The following is an 18,445-nucleotide window of genomic DNA, read 5'->3' as shown; positions in this document are numbered from 1 at the left end:
GACAAATATAATCTAAAAAATATTCATAGAATTATAGAAAAAAAAATACATAAGTAATAAATTAATCTATCAAATACAAAAGTAAATAAATAAAACCTGAATATACAAATAAACATTTAAGATCTTATATAAATATATTATTTTAAAAATATCCACAAGAAATCCCCATGAAAACAGGATGGAAATCCCCCAACAGTTGAGCAATGTGTTTCCATTGAAGCAAATTACATCACCACAAAACCAATAGGACCTTTTATAATTCAAAGAACCGTTCTAGAATACAAAAACTATGAAAAATGAAAGAATATCCATACAAATCAATATTTCAAGCAAAAAAATTATGCAAAATTTCCATAACCGGACTAAAAGATCGAAAATTGCTCACTCTATATATATATGTATCCTTAACTCTCTCTCTCTCTCTCTCTCTCTCTCTCTCTCGGGCTTATCAAAGCATTACAGATGCAGCAGCTCCCAAATTTGAATTGAAGAGAAGACATTTAAGGCGAAGAACACGAAATAAAACTTTAATTTAACCACTCTTCAGATGCAGCAGCTCCCAAATTTGAACTGAAGAGACGACATTTAAGGCGAAGAACACGAAATAAAACTTTAATTTAACCACTCTTCAGATGTGAGATATTTGCTGTTTCAATGTCTGCAACAACTTAATTTTCGACTCGCATATATGAACAAATGTGGATAATACTGTTTTAGAACTATTCCCCATCTTTCTTGCAACATCACCCGGACTCCAGGATTTCACAGCTTGGGAGATCCGACCACCAAGTTCAACCTCATCTACGCTGGTGATGAAGCTTTCTAGAATCTGGAAAACTTGCCCGGGTCCTTCCTCTTGTTTTTTATTCCTAACAGAGCAAAGTATTGTCTCTACTACTTCATCTTCGGGTTTTTTTATCTGTTCTCTTACTGACTGCGCAACCTCTTCAACTATACCACAGGAAGATTCAATTGAATCTCGAATTGTACTAGATAGTAGAGATGTAGAATGATCTGCAGGTGCACCTTTCTTCTTCTTCTTTCCGGATGGGAGTGATGACCGGATACAAGATTGAAGTACAATGCCATGCCAAGCCAATGGCTCTGTAACCATTTGCACTACAATCGGGAAATCACGACTTGGTGAGCAGACAAGAGATGCCATGGATCTAGCCTTCTCTGTGATGCACTTCCGTAACAAAGTATCTACCATGTGCCAAATTCCTTGCCCACACTGCTCCCTGCCTGATTGTGAGAGCTCACGAGTATTCAAGTTCCAAGCGTTCAGAAATACTGAAAAGTTAAGCCAGTCGATCATGTCTGAACCAAAAGCCTGTGTCAAGTGCAAGAATTAACCAAAAGCCTGCGTTAAAATTGTGGGAGTAGCAATTTCTTAGGGGAGAAAACCAGCAAAGTCCAGTTATCTGCACTCTCAGTCGCAACAATGCAGAAAACACATCATTCCAGTGCAAGACATAAATTAAAAGTTAAAAATTATTTAGTCCCTCAGGTAACACTAATCAACCCCTGCATTTGTAAATATCTAGGAAGCACCAACAGGGGTACTGGGTACTCGTACGGCTACCGGTGCAGCAAACGGCATTTTTAAAAAATGTGAGACACGGGTACAGCAGGGACACCCCAAATATATATAGATCATCAATAACATTCATAAGACATTATAAACCACAAATAACACACATAATAAGTCGTTAATTCATCAAAAAGAAACATTTAATACTTCAAACTATTTAAATTACCAAAAAGGGGGCGGTTGTTATATTCTTTTCTTTAGATTTTGAAATTTTTTTATCAGGGTTTTGTTTGGTTTTTTAATATATTATCAACACCTCTTTTTTGTAAAATTATAAAATAATAATAATACAAAACCTATATTCTACTTATTTAACTCAGAAGCCGTGTCCCACCAGTGTCCCCAGAGTGTCGGAGTACGTTAACCTCCTAAGTGTCGGTGCTTCCTAGGTAAATATACACATACCATAAGGTCCTTCTGTTAGTTCCTTTGCAATTTTACCATTAAATTTGTGTGAATATACAAAAATTACCTTTAAAAACTCATAAAAATGATTTAGATAAATAAATATTTAGTTCCTGTTCCTGAGGTTTGACAAATAAACTAGTACTTCATTTATGTAAACTTTCAGTTATATTCGCACCAATTTCAAAACACTACAAATAAACCGATGGAAGGACTTTACAGCATGCCGGAGATAAATAAGGACATTATAATATATTTTTGCAAATGGAAGGACTAACTAGTTATCATACTTCAAGGACTATGAACCTCCCAAAATTTCCAAGATGATGGCTCTCACAGAATACATCTAAATCTACATATGATAATGAACAATCTAGCCCATTTGACATTTAGCAAAAATAAAGAATAACATATGTTTGGAAGTAAGGGAGAGAGAGCTTGATATTTACCTCACAAGATTTTACACCACTAGAAACTTCCTTGATAACTTCTATGGCATCAGTAAAAGAAGACCCTAACATCTTTGCATATCGTTCAAGCAAAATCTTCAACTCTGAGGAAATTTTAGGGTCTGATATCAACCCATTGACTTCAGCAATATCTTTATGTGATACGGAAGCACTTTGAATAGACAAATAGACCAAACGAGGAAGTAGGGATTTCCGTTCAATACCCCTCCGAACATTCTCTTGCCTTTCTTTCATCTATATTTTCGTTGAGAGAGCCACAAAACGCGATTTAAAAAAAAAAAAATCTTTATAAACAAAATGTATGCAGATGTAAATGGAGAAGAGATCCTTACCATGTCTTTAGGACAATATGAGATTCCTTCGAAGGGACCTATAATAAAGAAATACCATTAATGAAGTTGAGGAGAAGATCAAAGTGCAAGCCACCAATAAACTCCAATGCTAGTAAATGTAATACTTAGACAACAAACTGTAGAAAATTAGGACAATCCAATTGAACTTACTAAAACAATAAATAAGAAATAAGAAGTCGACTATATATCTATCTATTATGACATCAAACTAGCAAATCAGTGGTTGTGTTTTGGTTATTATGAGCCAACTACTACCATGGACCTCGACACGTGGATCAATGGATTTGAGATCTTAACTGGATCCGAAAGGCTTACATATTAAAGTTTGTCCTCATCAACTGAAAATTCTTTCAAGTTTTTCAAATATTTGGACTAAATAGCTTTGACTCAAACTTTATCTTGATCAAATTAATTAATAATATTATTAGTAATTATAGTACAGGCGTAGAAGCTACGGTTAGGGCTGTAAATGAGTCAAGCCGCTCGTTTGGATCAATAAAAGCTCGACCGTGTTCGTCTTGAGTTACAAACGAGCCAAGCTTAAGCTCGATTTTGAGGCTCGATTCGTAAACGACCCGAGCTTGAGCAAGGAGAAACTCAGCTCAAAAGCTCACAAGACTCGGTTATAGGTTCATGAACAAGCTCGATTATAATGTTCATGAGCAGGCTCGTGAACAAGCTCAGTTCAATTATCTTTTTAATAACAATATTTCTACAAAGGGGGAAAGGTTACGTAGTTGTGTGTGAAACTTTAGTTTTTTAGGTTCCAAAACTGCGTAGCTTATGAATATAGTTAACGAGCGAAGTTCATGAACAGATTTAACGAGTTGCTCGCGAGCAAAACTCGTGAATAAATAAACGAGCTGCTCATAATTTTCTTAATGAACTGAGGTCGAATAGGATGTTGAGCTCGAACTCGTCCATTTTCTGCCGAGCCGAGCATGAGTCGGTCAAAGCTCGAGTAGATTACAGCCGTACTAGCAGTTGTGAGATAGGGCCACAATTAATATAACCTAATAAGTAGCATCTTATGCCAATGTTGTTCCTATAAGTGAGAAGACTAATCACAATGCACTATTCCAATATCAAGATGCACTATGTTGTCCAAAACTTTCTGCCACAAGAGTTCAACAAAACTGTAATTGAAAATAAGGTGCATTGTATGCTAACCCAAAAGATAATTTTTTTCTGGAATTGGAGTCCACCAAGGCCGTGTCTGAAAATCTTCATTGAAGTTCAGATTTTTGGATTTGATCTCATTAGAGAGCTCGACAAAGTGAATCCCACAATTCAAACCTTCAAGAACACCCTAAAATACAAGTTATTGCTATCAGTCATTACATGTAAGCACATATAAGCAATTAGCATTAGAAAGGTATAAAAAGAAATGCTAAGAAGATAAACACCTCTTCTTCTTCAATGTTATCAGCTTTCTGCTTTAGCTGAAGAATTGATGTTTCAACCCTTGCAACTAAATATTGGTTAGATTGCTGCAACCGCTCTTTAAATTGCACGAACTCAATGACCTGGCATATAACACACCACAATTTTTCTTCAACATATAGTCACAAGAAAAAATAATCTCATCTAGATACTATGTTGCCTCCAAATATAGACATTCCCACAAAAAAGAATTAAAAATACAAGAAATTGTTTTTGGCAGTTAAAAAGGTGAATAAAGTTGTCAGATATTAATATGAAGTGACCTTTAACTATTAGCTTAAGTTTTTAGTTCAAACGGTTTCATGACATGGTATCAGAGCTAGCTTGACCAAGTGGTCTAGGATTCGATTCCTGGCAGCCCCATTTGTTGATTTTAATTGCAGGACATGGTAATATGGGCCTGTGTTGTGCACACTTCAAGCCTAGTGGGCATTGGCGTGTGGGGGTGTGTCAGATATTAATATGAAGTGGACCTTTAACTATTAGCTTAAGCTTTTGGTTCAAATGGTTCCATGACAAAAGTAAACATGCTGTTCATCCCAAACTAGTCAATGAAAACGACTTTATTCATCAAATGGTTATATTGAGTTTCAAATACACTCAAGAACATGCTAAAAGAGTTATTTGCAGCATCTTCAAGCCAATCACATTCACACATGCATTCATCCAGCCCAGCACCCAGAGATAATCCACATACCTTTGAGTAATTCCTATGACGATATGCAAGAAACGTAAGGTCTGCAGATTCCCTGAAGTGGTCATCCATAAACCTAAGATAATCTTTTAGTAGATTGCTCAAATCACCCCAGAGTGGAGATAGCAACATATGGTCAAATATGTGGTGTGAAACAGTTTCCATCAATATGTTCTTCACATCCAGAGTTTTATACCTAAACAGGAGACACATTCAGAGAGTTTAAATCCAAACTGAAATTAAACTGCTAAACAGTGAGATCAAATGTGAGAAATAATTTGATCTAATAATGCAACTACTTGTCAATTACCATTCATAAGCCAATGAAAGGGCGCCCAGGTGTGCATAGAGGTGCAACAATAAGATCTTGTGCTGCCATACATGTCTGCAAAATACAACCAAATATACAAATTCACCTTTACAATCAACATTAGTATTATTAAATAACACATCCAATTCACTTTTCAATTATTATAAACAACAGAATTCCATGTAGTTCTATCCTGTTCATATATACAAGTGAGATGCAAAAATATTTTGAATCAACATCAAAACTGATGTGCTTTGCAAGAATAGCCACTTTATTTAGTAATGGTCCACGTAAAAGATCAAAACTCACCTTCATAATCAGCTATCGTACTATTAAATAACACATCCAATTCATTTCTCATTTACTCCAAACAATAGAATTCAATGTAGGTCCATGTTAATATTTATAATAAAATTCAATGAATTCAATTAACTTTTGCTAATATGCGTAAACATATGATCTGTTCATAAAAATGGGATACAATGAAAACTCTTTTAACTAAATTTTCAAGATGAAGAACACCAAAGGTACCAAATTTAGTTCTTAAGGGAGAATGATCGCAAGAACCAAAGTCACACCAAAAATTGTGCAAATTCTCAATATTTCATTTCTTTTGGTTTAGTAATGGCAGTGCCACTGTTGAGAACACCATAACCATCTTTGAACAACTACCTTATGATGAATAGGGACAGCATAGAAAACTAAACATTAGTTTATTCATTTCAAATTATTCCAACTACTAAAATATGTGGATTTCATTACATAACAAATTGAATCTTTCTAATTAGATTCCAAATATGTGGATTTTATTACATAACAAATTGAACTGAATTCCAAGCATATTTCTTCCAAAAGTTTTCTAATGAAAACCCATAGAAAAGTCAGAAAGTATCAATAGTTGCTTGCGCATCTTTTTAAGCCACAAAGACTCACATAAGACTAGCATATCTTAGATTTTTCATAAAAGAGCCATGTCTTAAGAATCGGAAGTAAACATGACGCCATCAATAAAGCATATGGTAAAGAATATCACCAAAAAGCTATAGAAATGGTAGTAATGCCGAGTAGAGTCTACTAAACCATTACCACAACAGAAACAGCCAAAAAGAAAATTGTTTGATTACCTTCGAATAGTGAGGCCGAACTCTAAAACCATTATAGCTTCTATTAAGTAACCAAGGTTTCTCGTCTGCCAGAATAACTAACAAAAAGAAATGGAAATAAAGGAACAATATAAGTATACTCCTAAGGGATTATGAAACAAATGCCACATGAATATGTAAAATATGGTCACCAGTGAAATGATTTCATAAAATAAATTACATTGACAATTGCAGAGAGAAATTTATTGGCGTAAGGTAGCAGTTACTACAGAAAGCCACTGTTTTATTATTTTCAGTTCCTGTTCAGGCAGTTTATTTTATTCCTGTTTAGCTTTTTTTTAAATGATTGAGGAGGTTGTCTAATTTTTGTTAAATGAGATGTTCAAAGACATTAATCGCTTTGTTCCTTATTAAAATCCATTTAGTACTGCATTTATTTCCCTAAATCATAGATTTCTTTCTAGTAAAAATGTGAATATTATGGATTTGGGTGAATTATTTTACTAAACTTGCGGGAAAGGAGAGGCGGCACATTTTTATTTTAACAATAAAATAATATCAACAATGATTTTTTTTCACGGTTAATGGTGCCAGGCTAGTCCCTGATTTGCTGCAGACTGAAGGATCCATTTTCACCAAGGCAAAATGTCCCAACAAGCCCTAAATCTCTAACCAAAGTCGGAGTCAATCTACAAAGATGTTCTCCAACATCCAAACCACAAAGAATCTATGTCAAATTTAAACTTTCAGCCACCACATGAAATAGGATACCTGAACAAGTGCATTGCATGCCATAGAAAGCAACTCCTCCCCATGCATACTCTCTTGTGGATCAAGATCCTTTGAAAGTGGAAGACATTTCCAATATAGCTCCACCATTTGCCTAACAGAGCCCTCGAGTTCTGGGTCAGAAGATTGGGTTAGTCTCGCAAATTTATAAAGAAATTGAATAGTATGATTGATATCAAGAAAATATGTACAAGCAAGTAATACTAGACATCATTAGCTAATACATCTAAACAGATCCTACAAGGAAAATAGAAGTTCAAAAGATGATGATGGCATATGACAATATAGATTCACTCACTATCTTGTTAAAAAAAATGCACATTTTTGCATGATATAAGTATTCTTTTAGCTTTTTCAAAAAAAAAAAGTATTCTTTTAGCTTTATTTGGCATATTAACACAAAATCAGGGTTATAATAGGCGAGACTCAAAGAGAAATTTAAAAGGAGGATATCAAAGCATGTATGCCCCACCCACTGCCAACGATACAAAAAGACATACCAGCAATTGGGGGCTTGGATATGTTTCCCATCAATTGTTTCAATCTGAAAATTGTTATTGAACTCCCAAGCACTTTGATGGTAATTGGTCCAAACGAGTTGGAGGTTTTCATTAATTTGTCTACAAACTCCATCCTTTTATCTGGAGTTAAGACTTCAAGAAACACCTCAACATCAGAAGCAAAGCAAGCTAAGTGGCCAAACCTGTGTTCAGGAAAATGGTAAAACCTTAACAATGATATAGCAATAAAACAATGAATCATTTCCTTACTCTCACACACAAATGATAGAAAGAAAAATGATTGCTAATAACAGTAAGTGATTGCTTTGAAGCACATATATGAATGACATTTGCTGAGGAACAAATGATTAGTTTGATTTTAAATCAATTATCCAACCAACAATGATCAGACATGAGCATATGGAATTCCACTAATCTAATTAAACTTTAAAAGGATAGAGAAATGTCTTAATATACTTGTAGAAATATTGCATTAAAGCCTCCAATATCTCATCATCGTTGGCCTTTCCACAAAAATGCCTCCTCCTTGCAATTTCAAGAATTGCCAAGTTTGGACACCTAGTATAACCATCATCAGCATTCGCCTGTAACTTCTGCACAAGAGCTGATGCAACTGATAAACGAGAATCGAACTGCACACCAAAATTACATAATCAAATTGTATATCAGAATATTGTACCAAATAACAGAAAAACAATCTAACAAATTCAAGCGCTATAAACATGCACCAGTTCATCAGCCAAGTGAGGGACTTTGCACTCCACAGATTGAAGGGGATGAATTGGATCACCATTTTCTCCATGACTCCAGCTGCTATCATCCTCCAGCAAGCAGCCTAAATAATGCAGGAAACACTCCCAATCATCAGGGCTGCCATGTAAATAAGACGACATTAACAGTAGAAAAATACGTATAAATTATAATTGATCAGTAACACCAAAACTGGAGAGAAAAAGGTAATATGTAAAAATTAAACTGCTCAGCAACAGAAAAATAGGGATTACTCACTGAAATTATAAGCTAAGTATGTAATCATCATTTAACGTTTTTAACAATGAAACTTGAGTAAATGCCAACTACTCAACCGAACTTAAGCATGTTAAAAGTAACAAAAGAACATTCAGAGGAACAAATAAAGCGAGAGAATCAAATATGGCACAAATAAATAAAACATAGTATGCAGTGCATGAAATGCATTCACAAGTAAAAAATTCCTATCAAAATGCAATCAAATAAAAACAATTCTAACACCTAATCCCTTAATGGCAATGTCATAGTTGAGCCATTGCCACAAGTTACCATATGCAGAAGAACCAGGAAGCTTTCAGGAAAATGAAATCATAGAGAAACTGCAGGTTACATCTTTACATGTCATGCTGTTGTCTCTAATAAGTTACATGCACCTCAGCAACCGCGAATTGATGATGAAGAAAAACTTAAGACCTTGAAATTAGAATTACAAAACAGCTAAACCATGATTTTACCTTAATTCTAAGATCTTCTGATAAATGTTAGCTCCAGAAGCATAGTCACCTGATCGGGCAAGCAGCCTACCCTGTCAACTTAAAGTCAAAGAGTACAAGTTGATGAGGAAGCTAAAAGCAACAGATGTCACAGTTCCAACCAAATCAAATCTTAATGATTAGGAAGTTCTACCAAATGGATTTAATTTATGGATTCAGACAAAAGGGATAACACCACAACCATGAAAATAGATGAGAACAAATTCAAAATGTTTCATCTGTTTGTGTCTTCCAGAAAAGGGGTTTTCCCAACAGAGGTATCAACGATGAAAAAAGAACAGATCAGCATCCCAGGTTATTTATACCAACTATCAATTCAAGCCATCTAAAATTTATGCTCAACAGTCTAAAAGCATCAAATTCATTAAGGTATAAATGCTATCAGAGAGAAGTACAAAACAGAAAGTAGCATATAAGAGAATATCCACACATTAATCAACAAACACAACGTTAACAGACGTAACTCCTTTTTCACCAAGGAATTATAAACTTGTTAATTATTAAGCCCTGTTGAAATTCAGCTAACTGAGCTGCATACTAACGTTAAAAATGGACATGACTATTCTCCACAATCTAATTTATCCGAAGCAAAATCTCACCAATTGTTCCTGAACTTGTCGCATAGCCTAAAGTGCAATTGGCAACCATAAAATGTTCAACTTTTCTTCTTAAAATAGTGAAGCCCTTCCATCCAAATTCCATCTAGACCATTACTAACCAATTGACATGGCATACTAATGTGGAAACATTGCTCTGTAAATCACTCAAGCAAATTTCAGGAGTTTCCCTAGAATTTGACGATTAATGAAAAGAACTTTAATTCTTGAGGATGTATTACATCCATCATCATTAAACTTTTTGATTGATTTCAAAATTGTCATAGATATCGATTTGTATCACACATAATACTCAAACTTCATCTTAATTATGCTGAAAACCCTTTTAGCCAAATTACTACTTTTCGGAGGTCCTCACATTGAAACCTTTATTTTATTTCTGTCAGAAACCGGACTCTAGTTTGCATTTTCTCTCACTATGGCTCATTAAGCTTCGATAATATAAAATTTTGGCCAAAATAAAAAGTTTCATGCAGCCAATCCAACAAATGGGTGGCCTAATTCTATAAAAAAAAAAAAAGGGCTTTGACCACAATCAAAGCAAGTTTTGGACACAAATCCATCCATTGATGGATCATGAGCAGATCACCTCCTTCCCAATTTATCAAATATATATATAAGAAGTTTGAGGTTGAAGCTTTACATTAATTTTGAAAACAGTCGTTTTTAGACCTGGCAGATGTATTTGACTCTTGTAACAATGGTTCTTCAACTTTGTCTTCAAATCCATATTTCCAACAAACCGCCATCAACCAGTTAACACAGCATGTCGATCTGGAAGACTCCTAAATTGACATAGCTAAAAATAGAATTCATTTTGCTAATTCTTTTATAAGAATAAGAAAATATAAAGCATTTACATATTATCAGAAGTGGATAATCAAATTGCGTACAAAGTGACTGCTCAGCTAGCTAGCATCATGCATTACATCAAAGAAATCCCACGTAAGGTAATAAACATTCACCTACTAGTAATAAGTTTTCACATAAGAAAGATTGATAAAAAAACCAAACTTTATATATTTCGTTCAACTGCACAACCTTTAATTTTCACTTTTTAATCCAAATTCCCTATTCCCTCCTTTTACATTGAAAATAGCCCAAACTTTTCCAGACACAATATTGAGACATTTTCATGCATACAAAGGATGAAATTTCTTTTCGCATAATCCATCTAAATAAAGCTTCAGAAAATACCTGTATGCGTAGCTTATCAACTTCAATCATTAAGAGTGACCCTAATTTCCCAGAGAGTATCTCCAATGCATCACCATACTTAGCTTGTTGTTCCAATATGGATATATAGACCATAAGAGCTGCATAATAGTAGACCTCTTCAGTAAAAGGAAATTGGCACTCTACTTAGTAATTACTATAAGAACAAGGAAATTCGGAAGGAAGAATTACACCTTCTGGCTCATGCAAGCTATGGGAGGAGACATGCTTCTTAAGTAAGCCTTCAGCTAAGAGTAACAATTTATCTCCTCCATTTCCACATAACACCTGTAGAAATCGCAGTAACAATATAAGAGTTAGGAAAATAACATATACTCCACCAACAACAACAACAACAACAAAGCCTTAGTCCCGAAATGATTCGGGGTCGGCTAACATGAACCATCATATAAAACCGTGAAAATCAAGTCGTGTCAGCGACACAGATTCGCTCCCTCCACTCCGTCCTATCCACTACCATATTTTCCTCAATTCCCAATAAACTCATATCACTCTCGATCACCCTCCTCCAAGTTTGCTTAGGTCTTCCCCTACCCCTCACCACTACATCCCTTTGCCACTCTTCGGTTCTCCTAACCGGCGCATCAAGCGCTCTACGTCTCACATGGCCAAACCACCTTAGTCGGTTTTCTCTCATTTTATTCTCAATAGATGTGACCCCTACTTTTGTCCTAATTATTTCATTACGCACCCGGTCCTTTCTCGTGTGACCACACATCCATCTCAACATACGCATCTCCGCCACCGACATCTTATGGATGTGGCAGTGTTTCACTGCCCAACACTCCGTACCATATAACAATGCTGGTCTAATTGCCGTCCGGTAGAATTTTCCCTTCAATCTATTAGGCATGCCGGGATCACAAAGGAAACCCGTAACACTCTTCCACTTCGACCAACCAGCTTTAATCCTATGAGCAACATCTCCATCTACTTCTCCATCCGTTTGGATAATAGATCCTAAATACCGGAAGCAATCCGAGGCCTGAACAACTCTCCCATCTAGGGTGATTGTCCCTACCTCCCTCCTCCTACGGCCGCTAAACTTACACTCCAAATATTCTGTCTTACTTCGACTCAACTTAAAGCCTCTAGATTCTAGAGTTTGCCTCCATAGTTCCAACTTCATCTCCACTCCTTCTTTCGTCTCATCAACCAACACAATATCATCTGCAAACAGCATGCACCATGGTATACCATCTTGAAGTGAACTTGTTAGTTCATCCATAACGATGGCAAAAAGAAATGGGCTTAGTGCGGAACCTTGATGCACTCCAATCGTAATAGGAAACTCTTCAGTCTTCCCAACACTAGTACGTACACTCGTGCATACTCCCTCATACATGTCCTTTATGATGTCAATATATTTCCGCGAAATGCCTTTCCTTGTCAAGGCCCACCAAAGTACTTCCCTTGGTACCTTATCATATGCTTTCTCCAAGTCAATGAAAACCATATGCAAGTCTTTCTTCTTATTTCGATAGTGCTCCATTAATTGTCTCATTAGATGGATGGCTTCCATAGTTGATCTTCCCGGCATAAAGCCAAACTGGTTTTCCGAGATCTTCACCGTCCTCCTTAGCCTTTGTTCAATCACTCGCTCCCAAAGTTTCATAGTGTGACTCATTAATTTGATTCCCCGATAGTTGGCACAATCTTGGACATCGCCTTTGTTCTTATACAAAGGGATTAAGGTACTTTTCCTCCATTCTGATGGCATCTTATTGTTTCTCCAAATTTTGTTGAAGAACGTCGTCAACCATTCGATTCCTCTTTCTCCCAAACATCTCCAAATCTCAATAGGGATGCCATCAGGTCCTACTGCTTTCTTCAACTTCATCTTACTTAATGTCATTTTGACTTCACCCTTTTGAATTCTCCGCAGGCATTCATGATTTATCATATCGTGATGGATACTTATATCTCCAACATCTTGTTGGCGATCTCCATTAAATAAGTCATCAAAATAGGACCTCCATCGTTCCTTGATATCCTTATCTCCAACTAGGACTTTCTGGTCCACATCCTTCACACATTTAACTTTTCCGAGATCTCGCGTCTTCCTATCTCTCATCCGAGCAATTCTATATATGTCTCTTTCCCCTTCTTTCGTATCCAATCTTGTATACAGATCCCGATTCACCTTTGCTCTAGCATCTCGTATGACCTTCTTTACTTCCCTTTTAGCCTCTTTGTATTTTTCGTAGTTCTCGTCACTCCTACATTTCCCCAATAGTTTATAGGATTCTCTCTTACTCTTTACTGCTTGTCGTACTTCTTCTGTCCACCAAGATGTGTCCTTACCCGGTGGCATGCTACCTTTAGATTCCCCTAGAACTTCCTTCGCTACTTCCCTTATACTATGCTCCATCTTATTCCATATCGAATCTATATCTGAATCCATATTGCAAGTCCAAATATCTTTTTTGGTCATCTCATCCACAAATTTTTGTTGATTCTCCCCTTGCAATTTCCACCACTTAATCTTAGTCTCTACTTGAGGTGTTTGTTTTCTTATACATTTCCTACTTCGAAAATCTAGCACCACTACTCTATGTTGGATTGTCGTACTCTCACCAGGGATCACCTTACAATCAATATAACTCTTTCTCCAAGCACTCCTTACTAAGAAGAAGTCAATTTGGCTCGCATTACCGCCACTCCGATAAGTCACTAAGTGGGATGTTCTCTTCATAAACCATGTGTTCATGATACTCAAGTCATAGGCTGATGCGAATTCCAAAATATCATTTCCTGCTTCATTCTTATCTCCAAAGCCATACCCTCCATGAACACTCTCAAACCCATCTCGCCTAGAACCCACGTGTCCATTGAGATCACCCCCTAGTACCATTTTTTCATCCCTAGGAACCTGTTGCACCACTTCCTCTAAGTCATCCCAAAAAGCTTGTCTTATAGACACATCTAATCCTATTTGTGGCGCATATGCACTAATGACATTCACAACCTCATCCCCTATCACTAGCTTAACACTCATAATTCTATCGCTCTTCCTAGACACCGCTACTACCTCATCAATATACTCCCTATCAATAAGAATACCTACTCCATTTCATAACATATACTCCACCAACAAAAAAAATTATCAAGATAAGAACATTCTGCTGTCAACTCAGAAAAGGTTATCACAAACGAGATTTTGGACAGAAGCACATTACTTTCTATACTATTTCAAGCAAATGATAGATATAGTCCCATTTAATTCAAGTCTTCTAAATAAATGGCTGGCTAGAGATTCAAATCCAGTGCAAAACGAGTTTTGTATTGTATAATTATTCTTCTCAGTATACTATTTTCCACTCAACAGAATAATTATACAATACAAAACTCCTTTTGCACTGGCATGGCATAAAATTTGATACCATGGAGGTACATCAGGAACATGCACAATGAAAAGCAACTGATACAGTCCAAGAAAAAAGAGATTCGACTTTAGCGGAGGATTTGTGCTTCTATGCAGCTGCAGTGAGCAGTTATATCAAATCAAAAGAAAACGAAGGCCTCAGTTTAAGAAATTAATTGACTAGAGGAAGATGAGGAGAAAAAGAGGGAGGTGAGTCGGAGGTATTTTCAGTTCATACTCAAATTGAAATTTAAAAATAACAAGCATCAAGATTGTTTGCAGAACGTGTTTTCCCACTAAATATCATAAAATCGCCCACAGAAACAGAAGATAATTTCTCCAGTAACAACCTCAGCCAACATATTTAGCTTCATCTCATACTAGTTGAGTTGGGTTTTCTATGTCTTTATGAGAAAGATCAGGCTCATCTTTATACCCTTTTAAAAAAAGGACATGCAAGGTGTCAAACTTGAAACCGGAGAAGATTGAACCACTGCAACCATCAACAGATTTGATCTTGATATTGAAGAATGCAGGTTTTTGAAGCAATCCAAGCTGCAGGTACAGTATTTTCTTAAGTAGATTCATTTTCAAGAGATTTATTCAGAACATCTTTGTTCAGTTACATAGCAAATGTTGCAAATTTTTCATCAATGAAATTCCAATCAGGCAGGGATTTATCATGTATCCTAGTTACATTGACACATGCAAGTTATGTACCAACCAATACTGTAAAAAGAAGAAAGATGAGAATAGATGAAATATGAGAAGACCAAACATGGCCATTTCCATGCAAGTTATATCAGAACCAGAAATTAAAAGTCTTGCCCCAGCTGTGTTTGTCCATGTTCTTCTAATCTTTCCTACATTTTTAAGGGGAAGGTGTACATATATACATACACAGATAACGTAGGTACTGCACAATTAAAACACAGAGAATGAAACACAAGAAACAATAGGGAAAATTTGAGCAGGGAGGACTGCAAGAACCTGCAGCTGGATACTACAAACTGCCCAGAGCAAGAATCTCTCTTCACCAACGAGCTTATACATTTTAATGGCAGCCTGTCAGAAACATATAATCACAGATGGAAATAAGTATAATGTGACGCACAAATGAAAGAACAAAAATTTCACCTAAATGAAAGAAAACACTAACCTGTTGCTGCTTGACAAATGAATACTCACGAACATAGCAGTTAAAAAGCCCCATCATTAGTTCTAAATTACTCGAAAATTTAGAACACGCATACTCATAACAGCTGGTAGCCAAATCCACTGGTTACATTCAAGACACAGAGAAACAAAGATCATCAAATGAACCAAAACAGAAGAAACTCCGGAAAAAAAAATTACAATTCGACTTACAATGATCAAGCCGCTGAAAAACAATCTGCAGAGTACTGAGAGTGAGATCATCAATTAACATTGCATCATTCTTATACAAAAGATCCTTAGCATTCAAGCAAATGGATAAAGCTTCATCAGATTTACCCATTCTTTCCATAACAAGAGCTTTCAGGGCCTGAAAAACACAACATTGCTATCATCTAAGGAAAATCCAAAAGAAATGAAGCATGAAATCAGTATCTTACAAGAGCGTAAGGTGAATTGGGATATTTGGTGAGTAGTGAAGCAGAGAGTTTGAGAGCGTTCTTGAACTGGCGTGAATCAATAGCGTCCCAAATAGGTCGAACTCGCCGTTCCGGTATACCACCAGCTAACCCGAACTTGGATGCCATTAGTATAATAAGAGCGAGACTTTGAGGTTGAGGTTAATTCTCGGTTAGGGTTCGATGACGCAGCCTTTCTTTCTGCTGGTTGAGGAAGAAGGACTGTTATTATAAGGTCAAGTAGTAGTTGTACAGTACAAGTGGAGGAGACGATGCAAAAATGTGCAAATATGGAAACCTAATTTGGGCGTTTGGATGTAGGAGTAAGGGTAGACGCTGCCTCCGACTAAATATACATTTAAATCACACGTGTATTTTTTTTTTGGCTTAATACATCATTTGCCCCTGTACAAATATCTTGATTGATCCCCTAAACTTTTAAGGTTTTCCGATAATCCTCTCAACTTGCATAAAATGTTCAGTTAGCATCTGAACTTGCATAAAATGTAATCAATTAATCATTTAGTTGCAAAAAAGTAAGCCGTATGCGGAAGATGTGTTGCACGTAGACCTGGGCATGGGCCGGCGAGCCCGCCCGGCCCGGGCCCAGGCCCATTTAGCCGGGCATGGACACATAAAAATGTATTCAGGCCCGGTCCGGCCCAAGCCCGTATAACCCCGTTAAAAAATGTGCGGGCTTGGGCTTTACATATATTACATCGGGCCGGCCCGATACAATATATACTATTTTTAAATATTATTATTAATTATATAAATAGTATTATTATTAATGATTTATTATAATATAATTATATAAACAAAAAAAACAAAATCTTTGTCTTAACCCAATCTTTCTCCATCAACAAAAAAAATGCTGTCCTTCACGATTTTGATTTTGGTTTGTTTTTTTGCCATATTGTATGAAAATGTTATATTTGATTTTGATTTTGTATTTTTGCCATATTGTATTGTTTTGCAGATTTTTTTGACATTTTAAATTTTTTTTTTTTTTAATATACAGATGGGCTTGGATGGACAGGCTTGAGATTCGTATCTCAAGCCCGAGCCCAGCCCAAGCCCGAGCCCGATAAATTTCCTGCGGGCTGGGCTGGGTTTGGGCTCAGCAGGCTTTATGAAAAGCCCGACAGGTCCGGCCCGAGCCCGGCCCAGCCTAGCCCATGCCCAGGTCTAGTTGCACGACTCTTAAAACGTTATTACAATAATTCACGTAATAGATTAAAAATGAAGTTCTTACTTTCTCAATTGTCAAACTTGTCTTCTATTAGAACGATATACCCCGACCTTAGTCATTTTACTTTTTTTTTAAGACGCGTGCAATATATCTTCCGCATCTAACCTAATTTTTTTTTTTACAACCGAATGATTAATTGATTACATTTTATGCAAGTTCAATAGAACATTTTATACAAAATTAAAAGGTTATCATAACACTTTAAAAGTTTAAGAGGGAATCAAATTTTTTACAAAAATGCTCAAAGTCATGTATTAGTATTAAGCTTTTATTTTATGGTAATTCACACATGTATTGAATACATACTAATTTTGCATTAAATTTATAAAAAAAATAGGGTAAATAATTATAAAGTTCTTATGTTATTATAAGGTCCTTAAGTTATATGTTAATCAATTTTTTAGTCCTTCCATTTGTTTTTGTAAATGAAAGTTCATAATTGCCCCTAGTTATATTATATATATATATATATATATATATAAAAAATTTATCTTTTAGTGTCAAAATTAATCTAAATATTTTAATGAAGTTTTTGAACAACCTATGTTCCGAAATTAATGTACTTGAAAAAATATATTATTTATTTTCTTAAATTTTATTTATTTATTTCTTTATTCTTTAAACTAATATTAAATATTATTATTATTATTATTATTCTATGATTTTTTAAAATTCATATTTTTTGTTCTTCTTTTCTTAAATTTATTAGATACGTAAACAATTACTTTTTACAATTATAGTCTTACTTCTATTTTGATAATTTTTGAAATATTTTTTATTCATTTTTTTTGTCAATAAATTTTAGGTTATTAAATTAAAGTTCTATAATGATATAAAAAAATTAATAAATCAATTACTTTATATTGAAGATATTGCGATTATATAAGAAAAAAATATATAATAGGAAAATAGATGTTTCATTATTAAAAAAAATAAAGTAAAGGGTAATTTTGGTATTTTTAAATTTATTTAGTATAGTTTGACCATTGACTCAAGCATAAGGACTAAGGAGTTAACAAAAAAAAAACTGGGGGACTATATAATTATTTCTAAAAGCAGGGGGACTAAGTAGTGTATTAGGTAAAAATATAGGGACTTTATAATTATTTACCCTAAAAAATAAATTAAAATATCATTTATTTTTCTTTATTAACTTTC

The 18,445-nt window shown here is 35.2% G+C and overlaps 1 protein-coding gene across 1 annotated transcript; it reads right to left on the bottom strand.

The window, feature by feature from the left end:
* Positions 1-224: 224 nt before the first annotated feature.
* Positions 225-16,343, bottom strand: LOC136235442 (N-terminal acetyltransferase B complex auxiliary subunit NAA25). Its single transcript, XM_066025113.1, has 19 exons — positions 16,018-16,343; positions 15,791-15,947; positions 15,582-15,700; positions 15,413-15,487; positions 11,232-11,325; positions 11,020-11,138; positions 9,167-9,237; positions 8,411-8,552; positions 8,139-8,314; positions 7,662-7,864; positions 7,144-7,274; positions 6,394-6,470; positions 5,270-5,344; positions 4,963-5,155; positions 4,229-4,348; positions 3,993-4,131; positions 2,802-2,839; positions 2,449-2,703; positions 225-1,333 (listed from the first exon to the last, which is right to left on the bottom strand). Exons 1-19 carry the CDS (start codon positions 16,162-16,164, stop codon positions 629-631), a joined length of 3,036 nt encoding a protein of 1,011 aa, XP_065881185.1. The 5' UTR covers positions 16,165-16,343; the 3' UTR covers positions 225-628.
* Positions 16,344-18,445: the final 2,102 nt, after the last annotated feature.

This window comes from Euphorbia lathyris, chromosome 7, assembly GCF_963576675.1.
Source record: "Euphorbia lathyris chromosome 7, ddEupLath1.1, whole genome shotgun sequence".
Taxonomy (NCBI): domain Eukaryota; kingdom Viridiplantae; phylum Streptophyta; class Magnoliopsida; order Malpighiales; family Euphorbiaceae; genus Euphorbia; species Euphorbia lathyris.
This window is presented reverse-complemented; position numbering and strand designations above follow the sequence as displayed.

What these genes read in the sequence shown, in the direction of transcription:
- LOC136235442 (XM_066025113.1), bottom strand. Translation starts at nt 16,164, where the DNA reads ATGGCATCCAAGTTCGGGTTAGCTGGTGGTATACCGGAACGGCGAGTT. An exon ending in ATCCAAGCCCCCAATTGCTG is followed by an intron (nt 7,275 to 7,661) that starts GTATGTCTTTTT and finishes CTTCTGACCCAG; the next exon opens with AACTCGAGGGCTCTGTTAGG. An exon ending in CTTTCATTGGCTTATGAATG is followed by an intron (nt 5,156 to 5,269) that starts GTAATTGACAAG and finishes TCTCCTGTTTAG; the next exon opens with GTATAAAACTCTGGATGTGA.